At 36.2% G+C, this 20985-nt stretch overlaps 4 protein-coding genes across 14 annotated transcripts; 3 read left to right on the top strand and 1 right to left on the bottom strand.

The window, feature by feature from the left end:
* The first annotated feature begins 190 nt into the window (after nucleotides 1-190).
* LOC129570797 (upstream stimulatory factor 1) lies at nucleotides 191-3230 on the top strand. 3 transcript variants are annotated; one of them, XM_055450523.1, is made up of 6 exons: nucleotides 202-655; nucleotides 853-1130; nucleotides 1391-1443; nucleotides 1555-1952; nucleotides 2029-2294; nucleotides 2419-3230. In XM_055450523.1, exons 2-6 carry the CDS (start codon nucleotides 1084-1086, stop codon nucleotides 2591-2593), a joined length of 939 nt encoding a protein of 312 aa, XP_055306498.1. In that variant the 5' UTR covers nucleotides 202-655; nucleotides 853-1083; the 3' UTR covers nucleotides 2594-3230. The 3 variants fall into 3 exon arrangements, with proteins under 3 accessions (XP_055306514.1, XP_055306506.1, XP_055306498.1); XM_055450539.1 differs by having other exon boundaries at nucleotides 191-1130; nucleotides 2422-3230; XM_055450531.1 differs by having other exon boundaries at nucleotides 191-1130.
* Nucleotides 3231-3238: 8 nt separating this feature from the next.
* Nucleotides 3239-6246, bottom strand: LOC129570722 (Golgi resident protein GCP60). The gene is made up of 4 exons (XM_055450431.1): nucleotides 5463-6246; nucleotides 4530-5347; nucleotides 4228-4420; nucleotides 3239-4150 (listed from the first exon to the last, which is right to left on the bottom strand). The coding sequence occupies exons 1-4, from the start codon at nucleotides 5572-5574 to the stop codon at nucleotides 3903-3905; spliced, it is 1371 nt and encodes a 456-aa protein (XP_055306406.1). The 5' UTR covers nucleotides 5575-6246; the 3' UTR covers nucleotides 3239-3902.
* On the top strand, nucleotides 5838-17314 carry LOC129570745 (acyl-CoA:lysophosphatidylglycerol acyltransferase 1-like). Of its 9 annotated transcripts, none has more exons than XM_055450497.1 (7): nucleotides 5838-6234; nucleotides 12469-13113; nucleotides 14039-14247; nucleotides 14393-14613; nucleotides 14753-15053; nucleotides 15208-15392; nucleotides 15486-17314. In XM_055450497.1, exons 2-7 carry the CDS (start codon nucleotides 13094-13096, stop codon nucleotides 15714-15716), a joined length of 1167 nt encoding a protein of 388 aa, XP_055306472.1. In that variant the 5' UTR covers nucleotides 5838-6234; nucleotides 12469-13093; the 3' UTR covers nucleotides 15717-17314. The 9 variants fall into 9 exon arrangements, with proteins under 9 accessions (XP_055306472.1, XP_055306487.1, XP_055306457.1 ...); XM_055450512.1 differs by having other exon boundaries at nucleotides 6117-6234; nucleotides 14753-14993; XM_055450482.1 differs by having other exon boundaries at nucleotides 6232-7692.
* Nucleotides 17315-17654: 340 nt separating this feature from the next.
* Nucleotides 17655-20663, top strand: LOC129570712 (outer dynein arm-docking complex subunit 3). Its single transcript, XM_055450421.1, has 10 exons — nucleotides 17655-17917; nucleotides 18040-18549; nucleotides 18623-18750; nucleotides 18824-18869; nucleotides 18940-19074; nucleotides 19139-19460; nucleotides 19594-19810; nucleotides 19886-20041; nucleotides 20193-20409; nucleotides 20487-20663. Exons 1-10 carry the CDS (start codon nucleotides 17818-17820, stop codon nucleotides 20603-20605), a joined length of 1950 nt encoding a protein of 649 aa, XP_055306396.1. The 5' UTR covers nucleotides 17655-17817; the 3' UTR covers nucleotides 20606-20663.
* The last annotated feature ends 322 nt before the right edge of the window (nucleotides 20664-20985 follow it).

Genomic DNA, 20985 nt, shown 5'->3' with positions numbered 1-20985 from the left:
ATTCCATGCTGTCGCCATTCATTTGGACAAAAACCTTCAATTTCCTTAGGAATAATCAATTTTCATCGAAATAAATGTCTTTGATATCAATCTATTTCCATTTATTTTCTAGTAAGCACCGTTTCTCAATGTGAACCGCCTTTAACTAGCTATCCTCGACTGACATTTCTCTATTTGACATTTCTCGCGCATACCCATTCCATGTGCAGAGCAATACGAATTGCAAAACATCTCACATATATTCGCTGTAATTTGAATTGGGTGAAGTGTCATCAAATCACAACACTAGCAAATCATTTTGGAAATACTTGTTTATTGGAAATTTGTTTTTTTTTTGTTTCTGTTTCTACTTGTACTCGCGCCAAGGCGCACAGTCATGCGAACGAATCAAGTGCATTTTCTGTGGTTTTCAAATGTGTGTGCGTCGGTGATAATTAAGTAATTCAGTGACGTATTCTTGCAGTATGTGTTTGGTGTGTGGTTGTTGTTTCTTTTTTTGTGTATCGCATTCTCACATGACCTGCTTGTTAAAATAGACAATGCTAGGCTTTTGTTGTTGCTAGTTTACCGATCGTGTGTTGAGAAAAAAAAAATAGTAAGACCAGCCAGAGAGGCGTGTAGTGGACAAGTGCGAAAATTGTGCTCGAATTGAATGGCATGTATTTCGTCACAAATTGTGCTTTATTTATGTCTCGTGATCCCAAGTCATACAACAAATCAACCAACCAGACTTCCTTTAACTGAGCTGAACTGAATTGATTTGTTGTTCAAGCGTAGTTGCTCATTGGCAGTTTTATGCCAAAATAAAAGGAAAAAAAACGGCCACATAAACAATATTGTATTTAATTGTAGTGAGAGTAAGCTTAACCGGAATCGCATGCTCAACGAATTGCGTGATTGTGCCAACGATTGTGTATAAATAGTGGCAATATTTAAGGAAACCGACCATGGAGTAAGCACCGATAAACAAATGAACCGGTCGCGTAATCCAAACAGTACCAAAGTGAATGGTTGCGGTGGCAATAAATAGCGTTACAATAAACACTTGATTTTCGGTTTATCAGGACATCAGGATACTGTTCAATGAGCGTGCCAAAGATGGATTTCGTTGACACCGATTCTGTTGACGAGTTAGTGCGATTTTATCGAAATATTTACAATTTTTACAATTTCTATTTTAGTAAATGATAAAGGAATGAATTCAATTCGGTTTGGTTGCACCAATTTCTTTTCTAATTTTCCCTCCCAATTAAGAAAATGCGACAATTATTTGTCGTTGCCAAAAATAATTACATATAGCTTATATTTCGTGTGAAAGTCCAATTTGGGCTGCCCAAACAATATGGCTATTGCAATAAAATCTCCGTTTTTTTCTTGAATTTATTTTTAGTCAACTTGACGCCGGTATAGATATCATTGATGATAAAGGAATTGTTGTGAGAGGTAAATTTGTCATGTCTTTCATAAATTCCCATTCCGAAACAGTGTTTCGCTGCGAAACGGTGATAATCATTTTATTTTTAATTGTGTTAATTCTGTATTTACGTCGTTCAGAATCGCCAAATGCCGAGTATATGTTATCGGGGAGTGAGGACAATATTGTTGCCTATCGCATATTACAATTGTCCGATGATTCACCGAAAAGCAATCAAACCATTCATACGACATCGGCGACGGTAAATAATTCAGTCACGACAACCGTACCACAGCAGCTGCAATACATTGTGATTGACAGTTCAAATGGATTTTTGCAAGCCGTTCCAACCACTCAAATCACCGCCGTACCATCGACAACAATCAAAGTTGAACCACAAACGACCAGCAACAGCAGTAGTTCAAATTCATTGAAAATGCGTACATCGGTCGCAATCGCACCGAAAATCGACTATCTACCATCAACGCCGTACAGCAGCAATACAACAAACAATAGCACCGTTTCATCTAAGTCAAATGTACTTGTTTGCTCATTATTTTCTTCTGCGGTTTAATTTTCAAAGTCTAATTTTAACTCATTCTACTTCGATGTAGACAAGTGTCATCGATCCGTTGAATTCGTTTAAGAAGCGAGACGATCGACGACGAGCCACCCACAATGAGGTGGAACGAAGACGACGAGACAAAATCAATCATTGGATCATGAAACTGGGTGCAATTATACCAGCCGATGGAACTTCAGTTGAGATCGGTGATAGCGGTCGATTGAGCATAGCTGCAATTGAAGGCCAATCAAAGGGTGGAATTTTATCGAAAGCCTGTGAATATGTGCAAATGCTTCAAGAGAAAAAAAGCACTCGGTAAATGTTTGTTGTCATTTTTGAAATTTTCATTACTGACATGATATTGGATGTCATGAAAATCGATGTTTTCTTCACCTTTTTTTGAATTTTTTTTCAATCTTTTCCGTACCTTTTTCGAAAGAAGCAAAAATGCATCACAATCAGCCGACAGCCGAACAATAGTCGAAAAAAAGAAGTACGAGGACGAAATAGCCCGTTTGCGTGGAGAAAATGAACTACTGAAAGCGATCCTCATTAAAAATGGCATCAATTATGTAAAGGAACGAACATCGTTTAAATCCAATGAATATTCGTAGCTTTGGAATAAAAACTTGAGTCCATTAAACACATGATACACCACACAAAGTATACATTTACATATAGCATGTGAAAAAGCAAACAAAAAGGCTTGTATTGAAGGTTAAACACTCGACACAATAAATAATGAAGACGGGAATCGATCCCATGTGCCATTTTAATCGGAACGGGACACATTGAACAAAGAGAAAATCCATGTTAGAATCAATGATAATAATTGAATTATGCAAATTTTGAGTTATTTGTTTCCTTGCAAAAAATAGAACAGAAATTGAAATGAAATAAATGTATAGTTTTATGTGGAGCAAATTGTATCTCATTTCAGCCAATGCTGAAGATCTCCATATATGCACACGTAATATTATTATTATACATCGAATTCCCTTCCAAAAAAGGACATCGAACTACTATTACCTTAACTCGAAATGCTGTTAGATATTGCAATGAAGTGTAGCTAAATTCATAATTGTTTGTAAAGCAAATGTGGCAACTGAAACACATTAATCGGCACACATTTAAAATGGAGTTGAATTTTGTTTAATTTTATGTGTAAATATCTGTAAGAAGTTAACTTGTTATCACATCAAATAAAAAATAGAAATATTCGAAGAAAGAAATAAAATTTGATTGAAACAACGAGCGTGTGCCTTTGATTCATTTGTTTTTGAACATTTATTTAGAGCACAAAACATCAGCATGTAAATATATCTAAAGAGTTGAACGATTTTTCAGCTTTAGTTGTTGTATTTAAATACGTAAATATATTGTATTTTCATTTCAAGAGAGGAAAGTCCGATTTTCATTTGCTTGTTTAAAATTATGTTATAATGCAGTAGTGTGAGCATGTGAATACCCGCCTCAAAACGGTCACATCGGCTATAGCATGTTTAATGTGGAAATTTGTTTGATTATTTATTGTTTCGTTTTCGACTGTGATTCGTTTTTCCACGTATCATCATGACATTGATTTCCAACACCATTCTGGCCATTCTGGCCATTCTTTGATTTTTCTTTATAACTGGTTTATTTCTTCTTCTTTAAAACTTAAATGATTTAAAATCAAAATTCAAAACTTTTGGAATGCCACAAACTGAACCAAAATCCTTACACAAAACAATTTGCACTTGAACTGACCACAAACGTAATTGATTTACTTTTGCAAGAAAAAAAACGGAACATGTTGGACGAACATTTCATTCGATTTTTGTAAACTCGTTTGCAGCTGAAATCAAGATAAAATGATGCATAAATAGATAGGTGTTTGTTTGTTGGTGATTAAATCTCTGTAAACATGTGTAGTTAATAGATTTATCGTGTATAAAAGACGCGGTAGTACAGTGTTTTCGATCGCCAAAGTGAGTATGAGTTATCGAATTTCAGTAGATAAACTCCTTCGCCAGGATATGTATGAGAGCCCACATAGACTTCCATCTGACACTCACGTCGGTATACAGGAACAACGCTTGAAATTGGCGGTCGGAAACGTGCCACCGGTGATGGCGGTGAAGTAGGACCATTTCCACCCGATTCGATATCATTACTTTGTTGAAGCTCAACTAGTCGGGTAGAGAAAGGGAAGAAATCATTTCAGAATGTCATCACAATGTGAATTAAAGTGCATGATTAATGTTACCTTCATCTTCGTCTTCTTCGTCGTCATCTTCACTATCACATACTTGCACTTGAACTTCGCTGGATGTTGGTTTTCCCCATTCGAAATAAACACCGAATCCAATATCATAACTATCAGTGGCAAATTCCCAATACAAACAGCTTCCACCTTCATGTGTTGGTACTCGAACGGTGACGATGTCGCCATGGCCAACCTTGATTTTAAGAAGAAAAAATTTGTAAAATACCTCAATCCATCAAAGATTTCTTTGAAGACCAAAATTACGTTGAACAAAAGAGAAGACCAAGGAATAATTGACTCACTTTGATAATGCCTTCGCCTTTGCCAGCCGCCACTTCCGTCTTGAATTGTTCAATATCTGGTTTGGTCCACATTTGTGCCGGTGCAATTGGTGGAAATCCATCTGAATCTTGGTCACTTTCGCATTCCTCCTTATCATCACATTGACTATTTTCCTTGGGCGATAAATTTAGATGGTTCGACGTTGCAATGGTGCTGGCCGTACCACTAGTTGCCACTGCATCTCCATTACTCTGTTCGGCCGCATCAATTTTTTCATTCTTTTCGGTCGAAATTTGTGCGTGCAACTGTTGCATATACTGATGATAATGCTCATTTTGTAGTTGTCTTATCAAAACGGCCTGTTGCTCCGGATTGCCCGGATATTGTTTTTCAGCATACGCACGAAATTGTACGTAGGTCTGTTGATTGAGTGCATCTTGTAGTTTACGCTTTTGCTGCTCTTCACGACTTTTCTGTTCGTCCAATAGTTTTCGACTGATTTCCTGTTGACGCTCCAATTCCAATTGTTCGACCCGTCGACGCTCCTGCTCTTGTGCTAATCGCTCTTTTTCTTCTCTATCCTTTTTGATTGCCTCCACGTATGGCTTGAACGCAGCACACGAACGATCCAATAAATCGATAAAACCCTCCATCGCTTGTGACTTTGTTATGGTGCCCAGGTTTTGCCACGCAACACGACGATCACGGCCAATTACATCGAACGCTCCAAGTGGTGGCAATTCCACCGACGTAATCGGGCCATGTAATGCTTGCTGTGAAAATGCGACCAATTTTAAGTTGTCCTCGTACGTGAATTGAACGGCTTTGCCTGCTTTTTCTATTTGGAAAATAGCAAAAATCAAGGAAGGAAAATACGGTTAGTAGGGTTGAAGACTAAATTATCGTAATTTTTTCTATGAATCATCTCAATCAAACGCAAGAATAGTAAGTACCTTTGTAGAAACTCAAAGCATTGCGATATAGATCCGTGAGTGACCAGCCCCATTTGGTTTCATCGTTGCTTACAATCGACATATCACTCAAACGAGATTCAACTTGATCCATATTTTTCCGCCCGAAAATGAAATCTACACCTCAAAACAGTTCGAATTGGTAAATAGTCGAAGAAAAAAAAATTCAATTCCAATGTTGTGTCGTAAGTAAATATTGTCACTACACACTGAGAATGGTAATTGACGAGGAACAATATTCTGGCTACAACAAAAATGGCATATCAACACGAATAATGAGCCTACGTTTGATGTTTTTCGATTTGACGTTTTGTGTTGACGTTTCTGTTTGTTTTGGCTTCTCCGATTGGTATTGCCGTTTTACGTGGGTACTAAAACACATGAAACGGTGAGACTTTGTTCTCCTGCCCGACGCGATTCATTTGCTTTGTTTGGAAATTTTAATTTTTTTCAATTTTTCATCAGACCTTAAAAATGAATGAATAGTGGTTAATACCAATGGAAAATTGGTTTAAAAATGTGTAGATTTCTTTTTATTTTGTCAGTTCATAAAATGAATCATCGATAAAACCGTATTTCATTCCACTTTGTACTAAAACGTGATTCAATGTTTTGTGCAATACGAGTGTCTTTCTGTGTATGTGAGTGAATGAGACTTGACAGAAAGTAATACGAACATCGATTCACAAACCAGTGTGAACACAATAGCCGATGATGGTTGAAAAACCGACGAGACTGACACAATAACATCGAGGTAAAGCCAGACGGCGATTCAGTTGAAATTGAAACATAGATACTGCATCACGCACACTGCAGAATACATAGTATTTTTTTGGGGGCTTTATTATTTTGTTGACTTTACATTCTGTTCTTTAATTTTTCTGTTGTTAAAATAAAAAGAAAACGAATAAAAGCAAACAGCAAAACTAGCGTGAGATTAACCTTTACCTACCTGCGACTATTAAATGTAATTTGTTTGTGTTCGTGTTCGAGAATTGATTCCAAATTTAAAACAAAAAGAAAGAAGTAAAAATTGTTGTTGCATTCAGTTCTCAATAAAATATATGTATAAAATCAGGCAACAGGATCTCCACAGGCAGAAAATAATGTAATAAAAAAAGTTTTCCTATAACATTTCAATGTGTAGTGTAGCTACTTGTGTTGAATGTAATTCTAGTATGTGTCGCAAATTCTCTCCATTAATTGGCGACAAGGAAAAATAATAATAAAAAAAAGGTTCACTTGATTGAACATGCTAATGAATATTAATTCAAAATCCGTGGAAACACACCACATGCAAACAAAAAAAATAAATCCACCATGAATTTGTTCCAAATTGGAAAGTATGTAGGTGTGAGTGAGAGGAACAATTTTAAAATTGTGGAATGAATTTAACAAGTATCAATTAATGAAAAAAAACAACAACCGCGATTTTTGTGACATCATTTTACGTACGTTTTGTGTCGCTTTAAGCATCCGTTTTAAAAATATTCTAAACGTACGACCTGCTCAAACTCATGCCGATCGACAGTGAATAGAATATTTTTCGTCTGCTTCTCTCAGCATTTCGTCACATTAGCTTAATCACATGCCGCGTTAGTTGGTTTTTTCTATGCTGCTGTTGTTGTTGTTGTACCGAGTGAAACCAAAATAATATCAAATACACGTACGCAAAAGGGAAGCACATTGTTCTTCTGTGCATTTAACGAATGCAATGTACGAAATTGTGTAGAACAAAAAACATTTTCTTTTGTGTAAAGAAAAAAAGCAGCTGCTGTTGCGAAACCCAACGTCAGTTCAGTTCTCCGAAATTTATCTCAGCGCAAATTGTTACTAGCATTGTCTTGACTGCTCAGTGGCCATAAATCGTTTGGATTTTCGCTTCTATTTGAACAAATTATCGTTTGACCCCATGCATTGCGTGCACTATCAATGATAAACTATCCGAAAAAATAGCGCAATCAATTTTCGTACAATGAAATTGGCAGTAATGGCACGGTTAAAAATGAGTTTTTACACAAGCGCAAAATTGTCTGTATCTCTCGTACGAATCAATTGAAACAAACGAAGATTGAATGCTCAGTGATGATACCCAGTTGTTTTATAATTTACAAGCTCTGGCTAAAACTGAGTTATAGTATAGAGTTAGTTTTAGACAGAAACGCAATTCTCTCGCTCTAAATGCTGTCGAAACGGTCCCGAATCCGGTTCAGTGAGTAAGAATTAATTGGCACCGGGAGGAATAGTTAAGTAGTTGAATTGTTTATGTGTCTTTACATATATATGTGTGTGTGTGTCGTTGGATTCAATTATTATCATCAACAAAACGACTTTTGATGTGCCATTTGGGCGATATATAAATAAACACATCATTCCATTTATTATTTAAAGTCCAATTTTTCAAGTGATTTCAACTATCGTTGATAAATAATCGGTTGCTTCATTATTCTACAATTATTTCCAATTATTTCATTATTCTTCAGTTTCATTTAAAAGTAACACAGAATCAAATATGAATACATGATACAAATTACGCTCCAACGAGCTACTCATTCAGAATAAGTGTACATTTTGATTTTTCGCTGCAAACGTTTTTTTTTCTTGCTTTGTTCATGACATTAAGCTTAATTTGCCAAATGTTTACATAACGCATTCGACGAACGCGTGAATAGAAATAAGAGTATTATTAGCGAATCAAATAAGTAAAGAAAAATCACCCATAAGTATATCATATAATAAAGACGTATTCCGGAATGAATTTGAACTAAATCTGGGTTGTGACGTGCGATGAATAAATTTTCATTCTATGCCCAAATCGGAACAATCAATTTTGCGAGTGGAAAGAGCTACAATATTACACCGCACGGCCCGGCAAATAAAGAGAGAAACGAGAAAAAATCATACCGTACGATGTAAAGTCAAAAATAATCATTTCCATTTTATATTACATAAGATACAGAACTGTGTGTCAGCATTGAAAATGTGTGTATATATAATATTGTGAGCGTGCGATTCGGACGCACCTCAGTCAGTCAGTCAATCTCTTTCGCGGTGAGTTGACAACATTTCACTTTCATTTGCATTTGAATGTCGCGTCGACTTCGCCACCGTAGGTACATTTGCAATTTGTGGTGGATTTATGCATGAATAACTTTTATCAACGGTCAACCATCCCTATCCGCTTTCTCAATGGGCTACGAACATATTTTTTCTCTCTCTGTGCTGAGTTTCTATGAGAAACAAACTTGAGAATTTCATTTTCATTCTTGATTATAAAAATATTATGCTAGCAATTGGCACATGTGATCGTAACGAATTATTATCGTGTTCGTTCTTGCGTTCAACTTGCTTTTCGAGAACTAATTTTTTCAACATTTATCGCATATCAAATGGTTGAACGTGACTGTGTGTGAACATTTTGATTGAAATCACAAACGCAATGGAGTCATACACAGCTGACCGAGGACTTTATACGAAATTCATTTGTGTGAATGCATGTCAATAAGCGTAAACATGGGCCACATGATTTGTTTTTCATCACAATCTTCACAGTGGAACATTTTGCTGTAATTCATTGTCTCATTTATATACCCATCTACATACCCCCATCGGCAGTGAACTTTGGATGTGACGATGATGAAATTATGTACATTTTCATCGAGTATCGAAGGAAAGTTTTTATGCAAATTCCCTCAAACACTCTACAAATTAACAATTGATTTTGCGCTGCAAGAGTTCCATCGTTCAAGTTTGAGTTGGATCTTTCAAAGACGATGACCTTTGAATAAAATTTGACACGAGACAACAACATTGTTGCCCAATCACTCAAAGAAACTTGGCCCTATTCCGAAAATATCCAAGTCAATGTTATCGTGTTCATTGTTTCAATCGCGTCGAAGAAGCGTTACCAGCTGACACGTACACCGCTGAAAAAATAACAAATTAAGCTGGATTAATTCAAGAAATTCGTTTCACTTTCAGAACGGTGAATGGAAACAACGACGCATAAAAAACAATTTTAAAATGATTATCATGAAGGTTATGTTCACCTAAGTGGACAGAAGCGCGCATTTATTTGTTGAGCAGGCATAACATGTTTTTTTTGTGTGTGTGTGTGTAGGCTTCAAGCAAATTTGTCTTCTAATGAATTCATCGTGTTTTGTCTTCTAATGAAGACAAAAACACGATGGATACAAACATGTCGAAAAATGAAAGAAAAAATGTTGAAAAGTAAGTCAAAAAGGAATTCATAACAGAAAGTGAGTCTATTTTGGGAGAAGCCGACACAAATCCAATTTAAAATTTCTCAAGCTTCTGTATCGTTTAAAGTGCATCCCTTCGGGCCATGAGCATATAGCGTCGAGCGATTAATGTGATCGAATCCGGATGAAATATGCATGCGATATGACAAGTGATACAAAATCGATAATGTGTCTTATATCGTGCATGTATAAATAGATAGTCTTCTCGTTGTTGAACATAGTGAAAACTGTACTTCTATCGATAGAGGAGAGGAGAACTGTAAAACTTTGTTTGCGGTTGACATCATCGATAGCATGCAAATTTCATTTGTATTCAGAAGCACGTTAAACTTTAATGTCCATAACTATTACATGACATATGAAAATTGAATGAACAGAAGCGGTGTGGACAGTGAGACAGAGATGGAAGGAACTCAACTTGACCGCACACATTGCGATATTGTGCACCTAACAATCAAAAATGAGTGGGTCAAGCGAATGCATATCGCGTTTCAATGTAGGCAATATAGTGTACCAAACTAGCCACTTTAGAGTCATTAATGAAGATTCTATGACGCAAGCACATTCTTGTTCGTTTGCTAAGGTGCTTCACATAGGAGAAACATCGTACACAGAATGAAACGAAAAGAAACGCAACAGTTCAAAGGTTTTTTTTTCCATTGCCAGTTTTCATATAAAACGACAGCTTCGTGATTACCGTTTGAAACCGCAACACACACACACGCCAAGCCACCAATCAATTGTGGCTTGAAAAAGTCTTTCATACTATGTCAAATGAATGTTGCGACTCACTTTTATCCAGTTTAACAAACTAAATAACGTGATCCCATTACAAAGGTACTTTGCGCTGAATTGCAAGGATTTTAAACCACTTGAAAACATTGAAATTTCCCATGCGAAAAAATAACAGTTATAATTTGACCTTTTCCCCATCGAATACGATTCTCACATCATTCGGAATAAGAGAAGAAAAAACATCTCGCCATTTCATAGGAACCAAACATCTGCTCGAAATGATATTTTAGTTTACAATAAATGCTGCGTTTTTTCTTCTCTTTCTCGGTTTTCAAAGTTGACATTTATATAACGATTGATGAAATGAATGAAAAAAATATTCTTTTTCCATGAATAATTGGATAATAGTCATTGTTAGAGACTTTGATTGCAATTCACGTATCATTCGATTCTGTGTGAATGTATGCATATGTATGATAATGACTCACAGTTTTACGAAAACCGAGAGAGAGAGAATGAGACAGAGTAGGTGGCTGGCGATGATAGCATACTGAGGCGCGAGCGCTTCAAGCAATTCAGCGCAATTCAAGTGCGCGACAAAAGTGTGAACTTGACAAGCAAGATATATACGTTTGAGCAAAGCTGTGGGCGTAATAATCCAGAGTAATCAATGGCAGCTTAAGAATGAATCTCGGCGTTTCAATCACGTTTTCACACCAATTCAAATGGGCTAAAATTTTCAATAACATGCGGCACTTTTGTAACAAGTGCACAAAGAGAAATTGAATACACACACATACGCACAAACACTCGTCGTACACACACATACGCACAAACACTCGTCGGCGTTCATTGTGTAATCCGCTTTGCCACTGATTATTTCTGTTGATACGGCCATCTGGCTATATATACATTATCATCTATATTTTGCTGATAATTGCATTGGTTTGATAAGATAAGCAGAATTAGAGAATTCAATGCACCATTTTTGGTATATCTAATGATTTTAACAATAAATCTAACCCATTTGCAAATTACCACAGAAGCAATCAGTTTTAGGGAAAATGTATAATATTTAAGAATTCAAAATTAAAACAATTGTAACATCGTTGAGATAGTTTGAGTGGTAGCAATTAATTTGGGTAGGAAATCGTTTATAAAATCATTGAACTTATTGGGCTTTTTGATGAATTTATGAAACTTTTCGAGATGTAATTACGAACATGTGTATGTGTCGGTTTATTCAAACACTAGCTATATATGAACGCATACGAAAAATACAATCTCTCTTAAAACTGATAAGATGGAACGAAATACATGTAACAAATGTTTTGAGTGCTATTTTCGAAACCAACAATTTGAATGTTGAGTCGGTGCGATGAGAATGCCAATGTGAATGTAGTTGTGATAGTCGGATGCTAAGCGATTCGTCATCATACCGGCAACGTTCCAGTAGCTCCATTGAATATTGCTATTTGACTTGCTTGCAACGCAAACGATTTGGTTTTATTTGTCTTGCCTTTTTTTTGGCACCAAACGCCATTTTAGTGAAAAGAATTATTCTGTAAGCGCAAAGGAATGTCAACGTTGTCTTAAAAATAGATTGTAACATTGTGATTAGAGAGCTGATTTCAAGAGTGATATGATTCATTGTAGCGCAAATTATCTCCGAATGTGTTCAATCAACTGAACTTTGAATTGTGTTCAAGTGTTGATTTTTCTTTGCTTTTTGATGTGAAAGAGATAGATACAAGCACAAACATACAAACCACTGTAGACACAACCTATCAAATGTGTCAAAAGTTCAAATTCAGAAATAAATAAATTACGTTTCTGAATCTCTCTCTCGGGCAAAGCACAACGACTTGAGTCGAAGCGAAATATGATTGAAACTTTGAATGAAACGACTTTTATTTTTATATCCCTAAATAACATGAAATTGATTCGTCCGCTTTATTATTTCGGTTCCCTGCTTCTTTTTCTCGTTTCAGTGTAATCGAGCGCACGCGATAAATCGAACAAAAAAAAAAACAAAAACAATTTAAATAGTCAAGGATTTCAAAGGATATCAGGCATCCAATCATGATGAGCGCTTCAATTTAAGTGATTGTTTCAATTGATATCGAAACGAAACATATCGTCTTGGTGAATACAAAACCAGCAACAACATCGTTCAACGGAATTTTAAATGAAAAACGACGGAAATATAAATGTAGTTAAAAGTCGATTGTTTTAAATTGTGATGCAGAGTACCAAAAAAACAGTGCTCAATACATATACATATATATACAAACGAGTGGTGGATTTTTTTCTTCGTTGAATAGACACAAATCAAACCGAATTATTGTGCGTAAGCGATTAAATAAATCACCGAGAAGGACACACAAAGAGAGAGTGACATCGAAATTATCAGCTCAAAAAGGAATTTATTTTGAGAATAAGAATCGTTGAAAGACGAAAGTGTGTGACTCCGTTTTTGTTTTCATCGCCGCCGTCGTCGTCGTCGTCGTCGTCGAATTTGTATGCGTGTGTATGCTATTGCCACGCACTGTTTTGATACGCTGAGATCAGTTCATTGCTCGAGACGTGAATGAAAGCATCGTAATCATATCCAAAATGACGGAGTGGTGTCAAAAGTAAGTGTTTTTTTCTTCTACATGTTTCTTATCTTATGTATTCGGCACAAAGTGTGTATGTTCTGGCGCTGTGACCCTTCTTCATTTGGGGCAAAAACATATTCCGCCTTAACTACCGATTTACTAAACCATATGATAGCCATAAAAATCTTGTTATATATCGTGATAAGAATGTCACTATGGCTTTAGGTATCGTAGCCGCGCTTAACTCTAAAACTGGCTTCCAAACGGGTTGTTAGCACGCAATTTTTTTTTGTCGCCTATGTACGATAATGTCTGTCGCCCAAAATGGATAGTCTTGATGGGATTTGCCTCTCAATGTCTTATCTTCCGGCCAAATATGGAAAAAATGTTATTTGTTTCGTTCATCCCAAGGGAATGGTTGGTTTTGATTAATTGCTGCAGGCACTTTCTACGATCGTAACATATACCCGTCTCCTCGATACAGCGTGAATTTACCTTTGATACCCCCTTGTACCAGCTGTCAATATGAATAAATAAAGCGCCGTTAGCGGTTGCTTGTTAACCTGAAATCAATTGCAACATTTGCCCCACTCTTAATAATACAAAACCATCGAAATGATTAGCTTTGATTGCTTCCAATAAATTATGAATCAAAGAAAAATCAATGAATCGATCGAATAATAAATGTGTAAATGAAGTCGAATTTCGAAAGAATTGCTACATTTGAAATTCATTTAGTCCATGAGTGTGTGTGTTTTGGCCGGAACGCATACAACAGAGGTTGATACAAATGAATTAAAACCATTATTTCCATAACTGTTGCTGTTTCCGACACTATCATTAGAATATGTTATTCAATTTACTAAACAATTTGATTTCTAATAGCTCGAAACACACTCTCTCTCTATCCATATATCAAAATCGTAATTTAATTTGTATTGTGTTTATTTTGTGCTTGCAGATTATTTATAGTGTATCCAAAAGCCATAGTTCGTATAGCAATTGTGATAGTGAACAACATTTATTGTATACCCACATACACATTATGGATGCTTATGTTGCTGCCACTGAAGCGATTCAATCAAAAATTGTACTACAAAATAGAGGGTAAATTTTTCCATTGGTTGCTGTCAGTGGTGGCGATGTGGTCTTGGTCGGCCGGCTATGATGGTAAGTTCAACCGATTATTATTATTTATTGATGCCATAGTGCGCACTTAGCGTTATTCCTACTTCTGTCTGACGATTGCATGTTCCCACAAAAGATGAAATAATTCATACGATATCGATTTATGTTTGTGCGGTTAAAATTTCAGTGGTCGAGTCAGGTGATGATTTGACACCATGTCAAGAGGAGGGCACCCGAACGTTGATACTGGCCAATCATCAAAGCACAGCCGATGTACCATTGTTTATGGCATGTTTTAATGCTAAACCAGATGTTTTACCAAATATTATGTGGATTATGGATCGTGTGTTTAAGTTTACCAATTTCGGCATAGTTAGTGTTTTGCATAGAGACTTTTTCGTACAAGCGGTAAGCGTCCTAACCGAATTTCCGATTTCGATTCAGAAAGGTCTTTTCCTACCAATTGGAATTTTCTTTTTTGAATATTTTTCCTTTATTTTTGCATACAATTTTTCCGCATTTTATATTCAAATTTGTTTGTGTCTAGGGACGAAAAACGCGCGATGCAACCGTGGAAAATTTGAAGCATCATTTACGTGATACATTTTTACCATTGGAACGACGCTGGATGGTGCTGTTTCCGGAGGGTGGTTTTCTACGAAAGCGTCTTGAAGTGAGCCAAAAATATGCGGCAAAAAATAATTTGCCCATGCTAAAGAATGTGACATTGCCACGGATTGGCGCACTCAAAGCAATTATGGAAGTTATTCCACCGCACAACTCCATCGGTAATAATAATGCGGCAAAACGCACAGAAAACGGCACCATTCGTCCGTTTGGTAGCCAAGGTATGGTTTTCTGAATGAATACATAAATCCATTTCCTTTGATCGCTTCAATTTATTTTTTCTCTTTCGACATATTCTTGTAATTCCAATTAAAATGGAAATTTTCTCGCTTTGTTTTCTCCCTCTTTCTCCATTTGCATTCGCATTTGCATCAGAACACATTTTCCAGTATCAAAGCAAGAAAGACGATGATACGGAATCACCAAATCTGGATTATGTTTTGGATGTAACCGTAGCGTACCCGGATAACGGCACACCACTTGATTTACCGACAATCGTAACCGGCTCACGACCTCCGTGCAAAACACATTTCCTCTATCGTCTATATCATTCGTCAGAGGTGAATGGAGCTGTTTTAAAACTTTTCTCTCGACTTCGCTAGTTCCTCCGATTGTAATTTCTTTTCATTTCATTTCTGTTTGAAACCAACCAGATCCCAAAAGATGAGCAAACTTTAACGCAATGGCTATTCGATCGTTGGGCCGAAAAGGAGCAATTTTTAGAGGAATTTTATCGAACCGGTGATTTCCCATATGCATCAGCGTATCCGCCAACTGTTGTCGAACAGGATCTACTACGAATGCTAATAATTAATTTATTCTTCATAACCTCAACATACGTTCACTATAAATTATTTTATGTAATAACTAGCCTTATTCTGTAGTTAGTGCCATTCAATTAAGAGAAAAAGAAAGAGACACACATGCGCACGCACCGCAGCTGTACCACTCAAGCAGAAAAAAAAAACAAATAAGAAAGAAATGAATAAAAAAGGGAATGAAGAAAGGACATATACACAAAACTGAGGAGAATTATTATAGAGCAGAAGTTGGAAAAAGAATTACCCGTGCAAACAACAGAAGCAAATGATTCAATTCACAAATGCGCATACATATTACAAAACAAACACACAAAATTATACAGCAATTTGATATCAATATATCAATTTTATGTTCGTACTTTTAAAGTTCTCACTAATTTTGTATGATAATGAATGAAGAAGAAAATGGTCCGTAATCCGGATGATATTGAATCAAGTTTATTTTTCTATATTTAAGTATGTAAATTTTTAGTGTTTTTTTCTATACGAGAAAGATTTCATTCAAAGGAGAAGTGGAAAAAGAAGAAAAAAATCAGTTGGACCGATTGTGCTGCATGTGAATTTGTTTATTTTTTCTTTTGAGCGGGAAAAAAAGAGAATAAAATTTCTTTTTTTAAATTACATTTAAGGCTTAGATGTGTCTTTAATGTACAAATGGCAGCGTATTCGACAGAAAGCAGAAATCAGATAACACGTTCTAAAGAAAATCGATTGAATTAGTTAGGCTCTAGCGCACCACAATGAAACACATAAACACACACACACACACAAACACCGAACGCAGTTATATACCTTTTGCAATAAGCTCAAAACTTTTGTAGTAAAGTTGATAAGTGAGGCGAATAATGTTTTGAAATATATACATCCACTTGTTTCAATCAACGTTTTTTTTTTCGTTCGTTCGTTCGTTCATTCTTTATGACTTCTCTACACACAGAAAAGAATCCCCGGAAATTTTGGGTGTTCGCCGTAAAATTTGACATTTATATTTCTATATACATCATAAATTTCTATATACATTTTACCGGCAACACTTGAATTTTCCGGGCGATGACATATTTTCAAACATTTTATCAAATACTATGTATATTTTACCGCTTGAAATGACAGAGGGCGCTAATTTCTGTTGGAATATTTGAAATTATGTCATCGCCCGGAAAATTCAAGTGTTGCCGGTAAAATGTATATAGAAATTTATATATAAATGTCAAATTTTACGGCGAACACCTAAAATTTCCGGGGATTCTTTTCTGTGTGTATACAATACGATGATCATGGTTAATGTTTTGGAAGCCCTTGACAACCGTATGTGTGTGTGTGTGGAAACTAAGCGACGGAACAATATCTAGGTGTAAGGCGAATTTCAAGGAACGTATATTGAGTTTAATGTTTAAAATTTTCAACGGCAAACATATATGTTTTATGCATCGTTTCCAATTTGACTATAGTCAAGTCACAGTCCTTGCGATAGGCATCAATGAGAATGTGCGTTACACAGTTCATATATCTATATTCAAGGTGGAAAATCAACATACGCTCCTTTTATCGCTAACCATTCATTTGTATTTGATTTTTATTACATGAACAACACATGCTGAATAAATATTCTTATGGTATAAAAACCAAGAACAATAAAAACAAACCTCAAACGGACAGAGAGATACAGAATGTTTTATTGATTTTTTATTCATTTTTCAAGCCATCAAATGGAATGTCAACGGTGCGCGATACATTTATTTAAAATATTGATTGATTTTATAGCGACAGCGATGCATATTTGAACCATCCTTCTCGTATTCTCGAACCGGAAAACTACGAATAATAAGCGAAACATTCATAAATAAACAATGAAGAACAGAGCAACGAAGCCGAGCCAACAAAAATGTAAATGAAAATGAACGAAAACAATGTCATTATCTAGAATAAAACATCACACAACTTTGATAAGGTATATACGAGATAAAGTATGAATTTCGTTTGTATTTCTTTCTCTTCAATTAGTCATGGCAATCGATTTTGTTGGTGGCGAAAGTTGCATGGAACCTAAGTGGGCGTCCTGATGAACTGCCAATTTTGTTTGTATACATTTTACCCGTTTCCAATGGAAAGCCATTAGCAACATAAATCCGTTTGATCGATAATCGTCACTTAGTGTTATTTTGAGATGGCCACAGCAAGTAAACCATTCGAGACAAATGGAGATTCGAAAGAGATTACTTTGGGTAAAAAAATCGCTGAATTGAAGAAGAGATTAATTTTGAGCGGTAAGTAACTCAACGTGACAAATCGAATTTAAAACTTTTGAAAGTCAATCTATCGAAGAAAGAAAAGAACTTGAACCGTCTCAACTGTCTTACCAATTTGTGCAAACTTATTCGTTTTGAAGAGGGTCAGAAAAAGGCAACACTCGAAGAATGGGACGGAAAGGAAAAGAAGTGCTTGGACACGATTGCCGATTTGAAAAAGGAAATCAAAGAATTGACCGGACGTTTGATGAATTACATAAATGTGACCGACGGAAAATATTCGGAAGATCCGTGCGAGGCGATTCGCACAGTGAATTATCCAATTGGTGCTGACACAGCATATAAAGCACTCCAAATATACGACCTAGAAATAATCAATCAAACGAAGAAATATGATTTACTCGAGGCGGAATTTATGCAACGCAAGAATCAATACCATAAATTGCAACGCATCAAAGCCGAATCGATTGCAATCCGAAAAGCTGAAAACGGTTCAGATCAAACCACCAACGAAAAACCAAAATCAAATCGACAAAAACAATTCCGTACAAACTATGCACCGTTGACAATTGAAGAGGATGAAAACCGTAAATTGATCTGCCATTTGGAAAATGAAATAATCCGCATTAACATGCAATGGGCACAAGCTGGTATGTGTGTATGCGTGAGAAAGCGAGACTTACAACCTATTTATCGAAGAACATTATTTTTTTCTCGTTGAAGAACATATTCGCAAAAAATACAAGTCCATACAAGCGACCCTGATGACCGATGCCGAAAAATTCGAAAAGAATCTACTCGAATTGGAAGAGTCGTTGCGCCAACAAAATGTTGATATTGAAAAAATGAAGGTAATGGACAAAAAAATATTGTGTTAGGTAATGGTTAGAAAATAAAACGTGATTTCCGTTTCATTTTCCTTAGGATGTGAACCGGGAAGCAATCCACATGAGAGACGCGACTAAAATCGGTAATTCGATAATAAAATTGGTTTGAATATCTTTTGTATATTTTTCTTTTTTTAAACCTTTTATTTTCAGTTGCATTACGACAAGAGCACAGTGCACAGGCCGCAACCAAGTCACGGTCAAAATTGGCCTTCGATTATCGGCAACAAGTAGAAAATCATAAGATCGAGCTGGAGCGACTGGAACGGAAATTGATGATCACAACAAGTAGATAAGATGTGGTTTGGGTAGATTTGACCGCAAAAATGCTTTCATTGATTCTCATTTTCAGCCAAAACGGTTATGCAACAAGGCAGCATGGAATCGTTGAATGACATTCCACTCTCGGACAAACGGTCGTCGGAGAGTGCGAGAGGACCATCCGATTTTGTGAATGAACTGGAAGGCAAATTAAAAGTGCTGATGCAAACAACGGGTGCAACTAGCCCGAAGGATCTCTTGGAACGATTTTCCTCGCAAAAGGAGGCTATGCAACGGTTGAACTATTTGCGAACCGTTACTGAAGCCGAGAAACGACATCTTGAACGTCGCAGAGATGATTTTACATCAAAATTGGAACAGCTCAAATTTTCTGATACAAAAGAAAATGAAGTGTATGTTTCTCTTTTCTTTCACTATGAATTTAGAATCAAAGTTCATTGAGTACTAAAAATATTCTATTTTCCTTCCTAAATTATTCCATTTTAAACATTAAAAAAATATATTTTTCCATTGAATTTGCCGCAGAAATCAAGAATATTTGGAAAACTTGAAAAAGAGCATAGCGGAAAAACAAGCAAAAGAAAATGAATCATTGCAAGTCTCCAGCCGCTCAAATGCCGTGCTCAGTTCAATTAAAATGACTTTGATTGATTTGATCCACAAATTGGAAGAGATTTATCTTCCAACTGCATCCGTTGAAATTGAAGCTAACGAAAATATCCCGAACAACACATTGCTGCAAGTAAATGTCGTTTCTAATGGACCGCTTGCATGTTTATTGTTTTTGCGTATACCATTTCCATTATACTTTTTCCAGATTCTTGAGGATAAATTGAAAAATGGATTGAAAATGACGGGAGAATACGTTGGCGATGACGATAGTGGTTTTGATATAGACACCGATGCACTTGAAATGGAAGAACCCATTGGGTTGGAACCCATCGATCCAGACAAATTGAGCATCAATTTGAAAGTAATTTTCTTCATTCTGAGTATTTTCTTGCTCCCAAATTCTTAAAAAAAAACTTTTCCCTACATTCAATTTTCATTATTGAATCAATTCATGGCCTTCCCTCTTCGGATATACCGAAATTGCTCTATTCCGAATCGAAATCGTACAATAGCTACCCGAGCTGCTGATCCCATTTATATCGTCAACAATGCCGACTCCTCGTTCGGCACGTTCGCAATTGGGCAGTGCGTACGATGGCAAAACGGCATCCCCGCATGATATTGAAATCGAAAAATCCACACCATATCCAATGTGTTATGGAAATTTGCTGGCTGGTCGCGCCACAAATGTGTCAACATCAACATCACCTGGTCAACCAGCGCAGCCAGGTAAGAAAAGCACCGATCCACGTGCATCGCACATTGACAGGAATTTTCGCGCCATTCGTTTCTGTTTGTTTTTACAGCTGTTTCAGACGACGAAGCCGAAGTTCCATCACGGAATTTGATCAAGCGACAAGCATTGTTAATCGTCGATTCAAAGGCAAGACGCAAAGGCTATCGTGCACCACCAAAACGGAAATAAGCAATACGAATGTCATCGTCAATTAACCATTAAATAAATTGCGACACACTGAGTAAAATTGCCTTTGTTTTCATTTGATGCAATTACGTCATTTTCTTTGTTTATTTTGAACATCTGTAAATTGGTGCGAAACAACGACTGACGGACACGAATTCGAATTTCGAATGGTTTCGAACATACTAGGGAGCGTTCACATGGTGTACTAAAAATGGGCAAAGTAGAATGAATCATTGAATTATCCATGAATTTGCATAATTTAAATTGTAATAAAAATGAAATTTACTTGAAAATTCATAAAAAAAGGGAAAAAATATTCAAGAAGGTTATGAAAATTGAACGAAGACTCATATCGAAAGCCACATTCAACCAGCTCCGTGAAA

This window comes from Sitodiplosis mosellana, unplaced genomic scaffold (assembly GCF_009176505.1).
Source record: "Sitodiplosis mosellana isolate CC-2019 unplaced genomic scaffold, AAFC_SMos_1.0 Smas_scaffold_1, whole genome shotgun sequence".
Taxonomy (NCBI): domain Eukaryota; kingdom Metazoa; phylum Arthropoda; class Insecta; order Diptera; family Cecidomyiidae; genus Sitodiplosis; species Sitodiplosis mosellana.
This window is presented reverse-complemented; position numbering and strand designations above follow the sequence as displayed.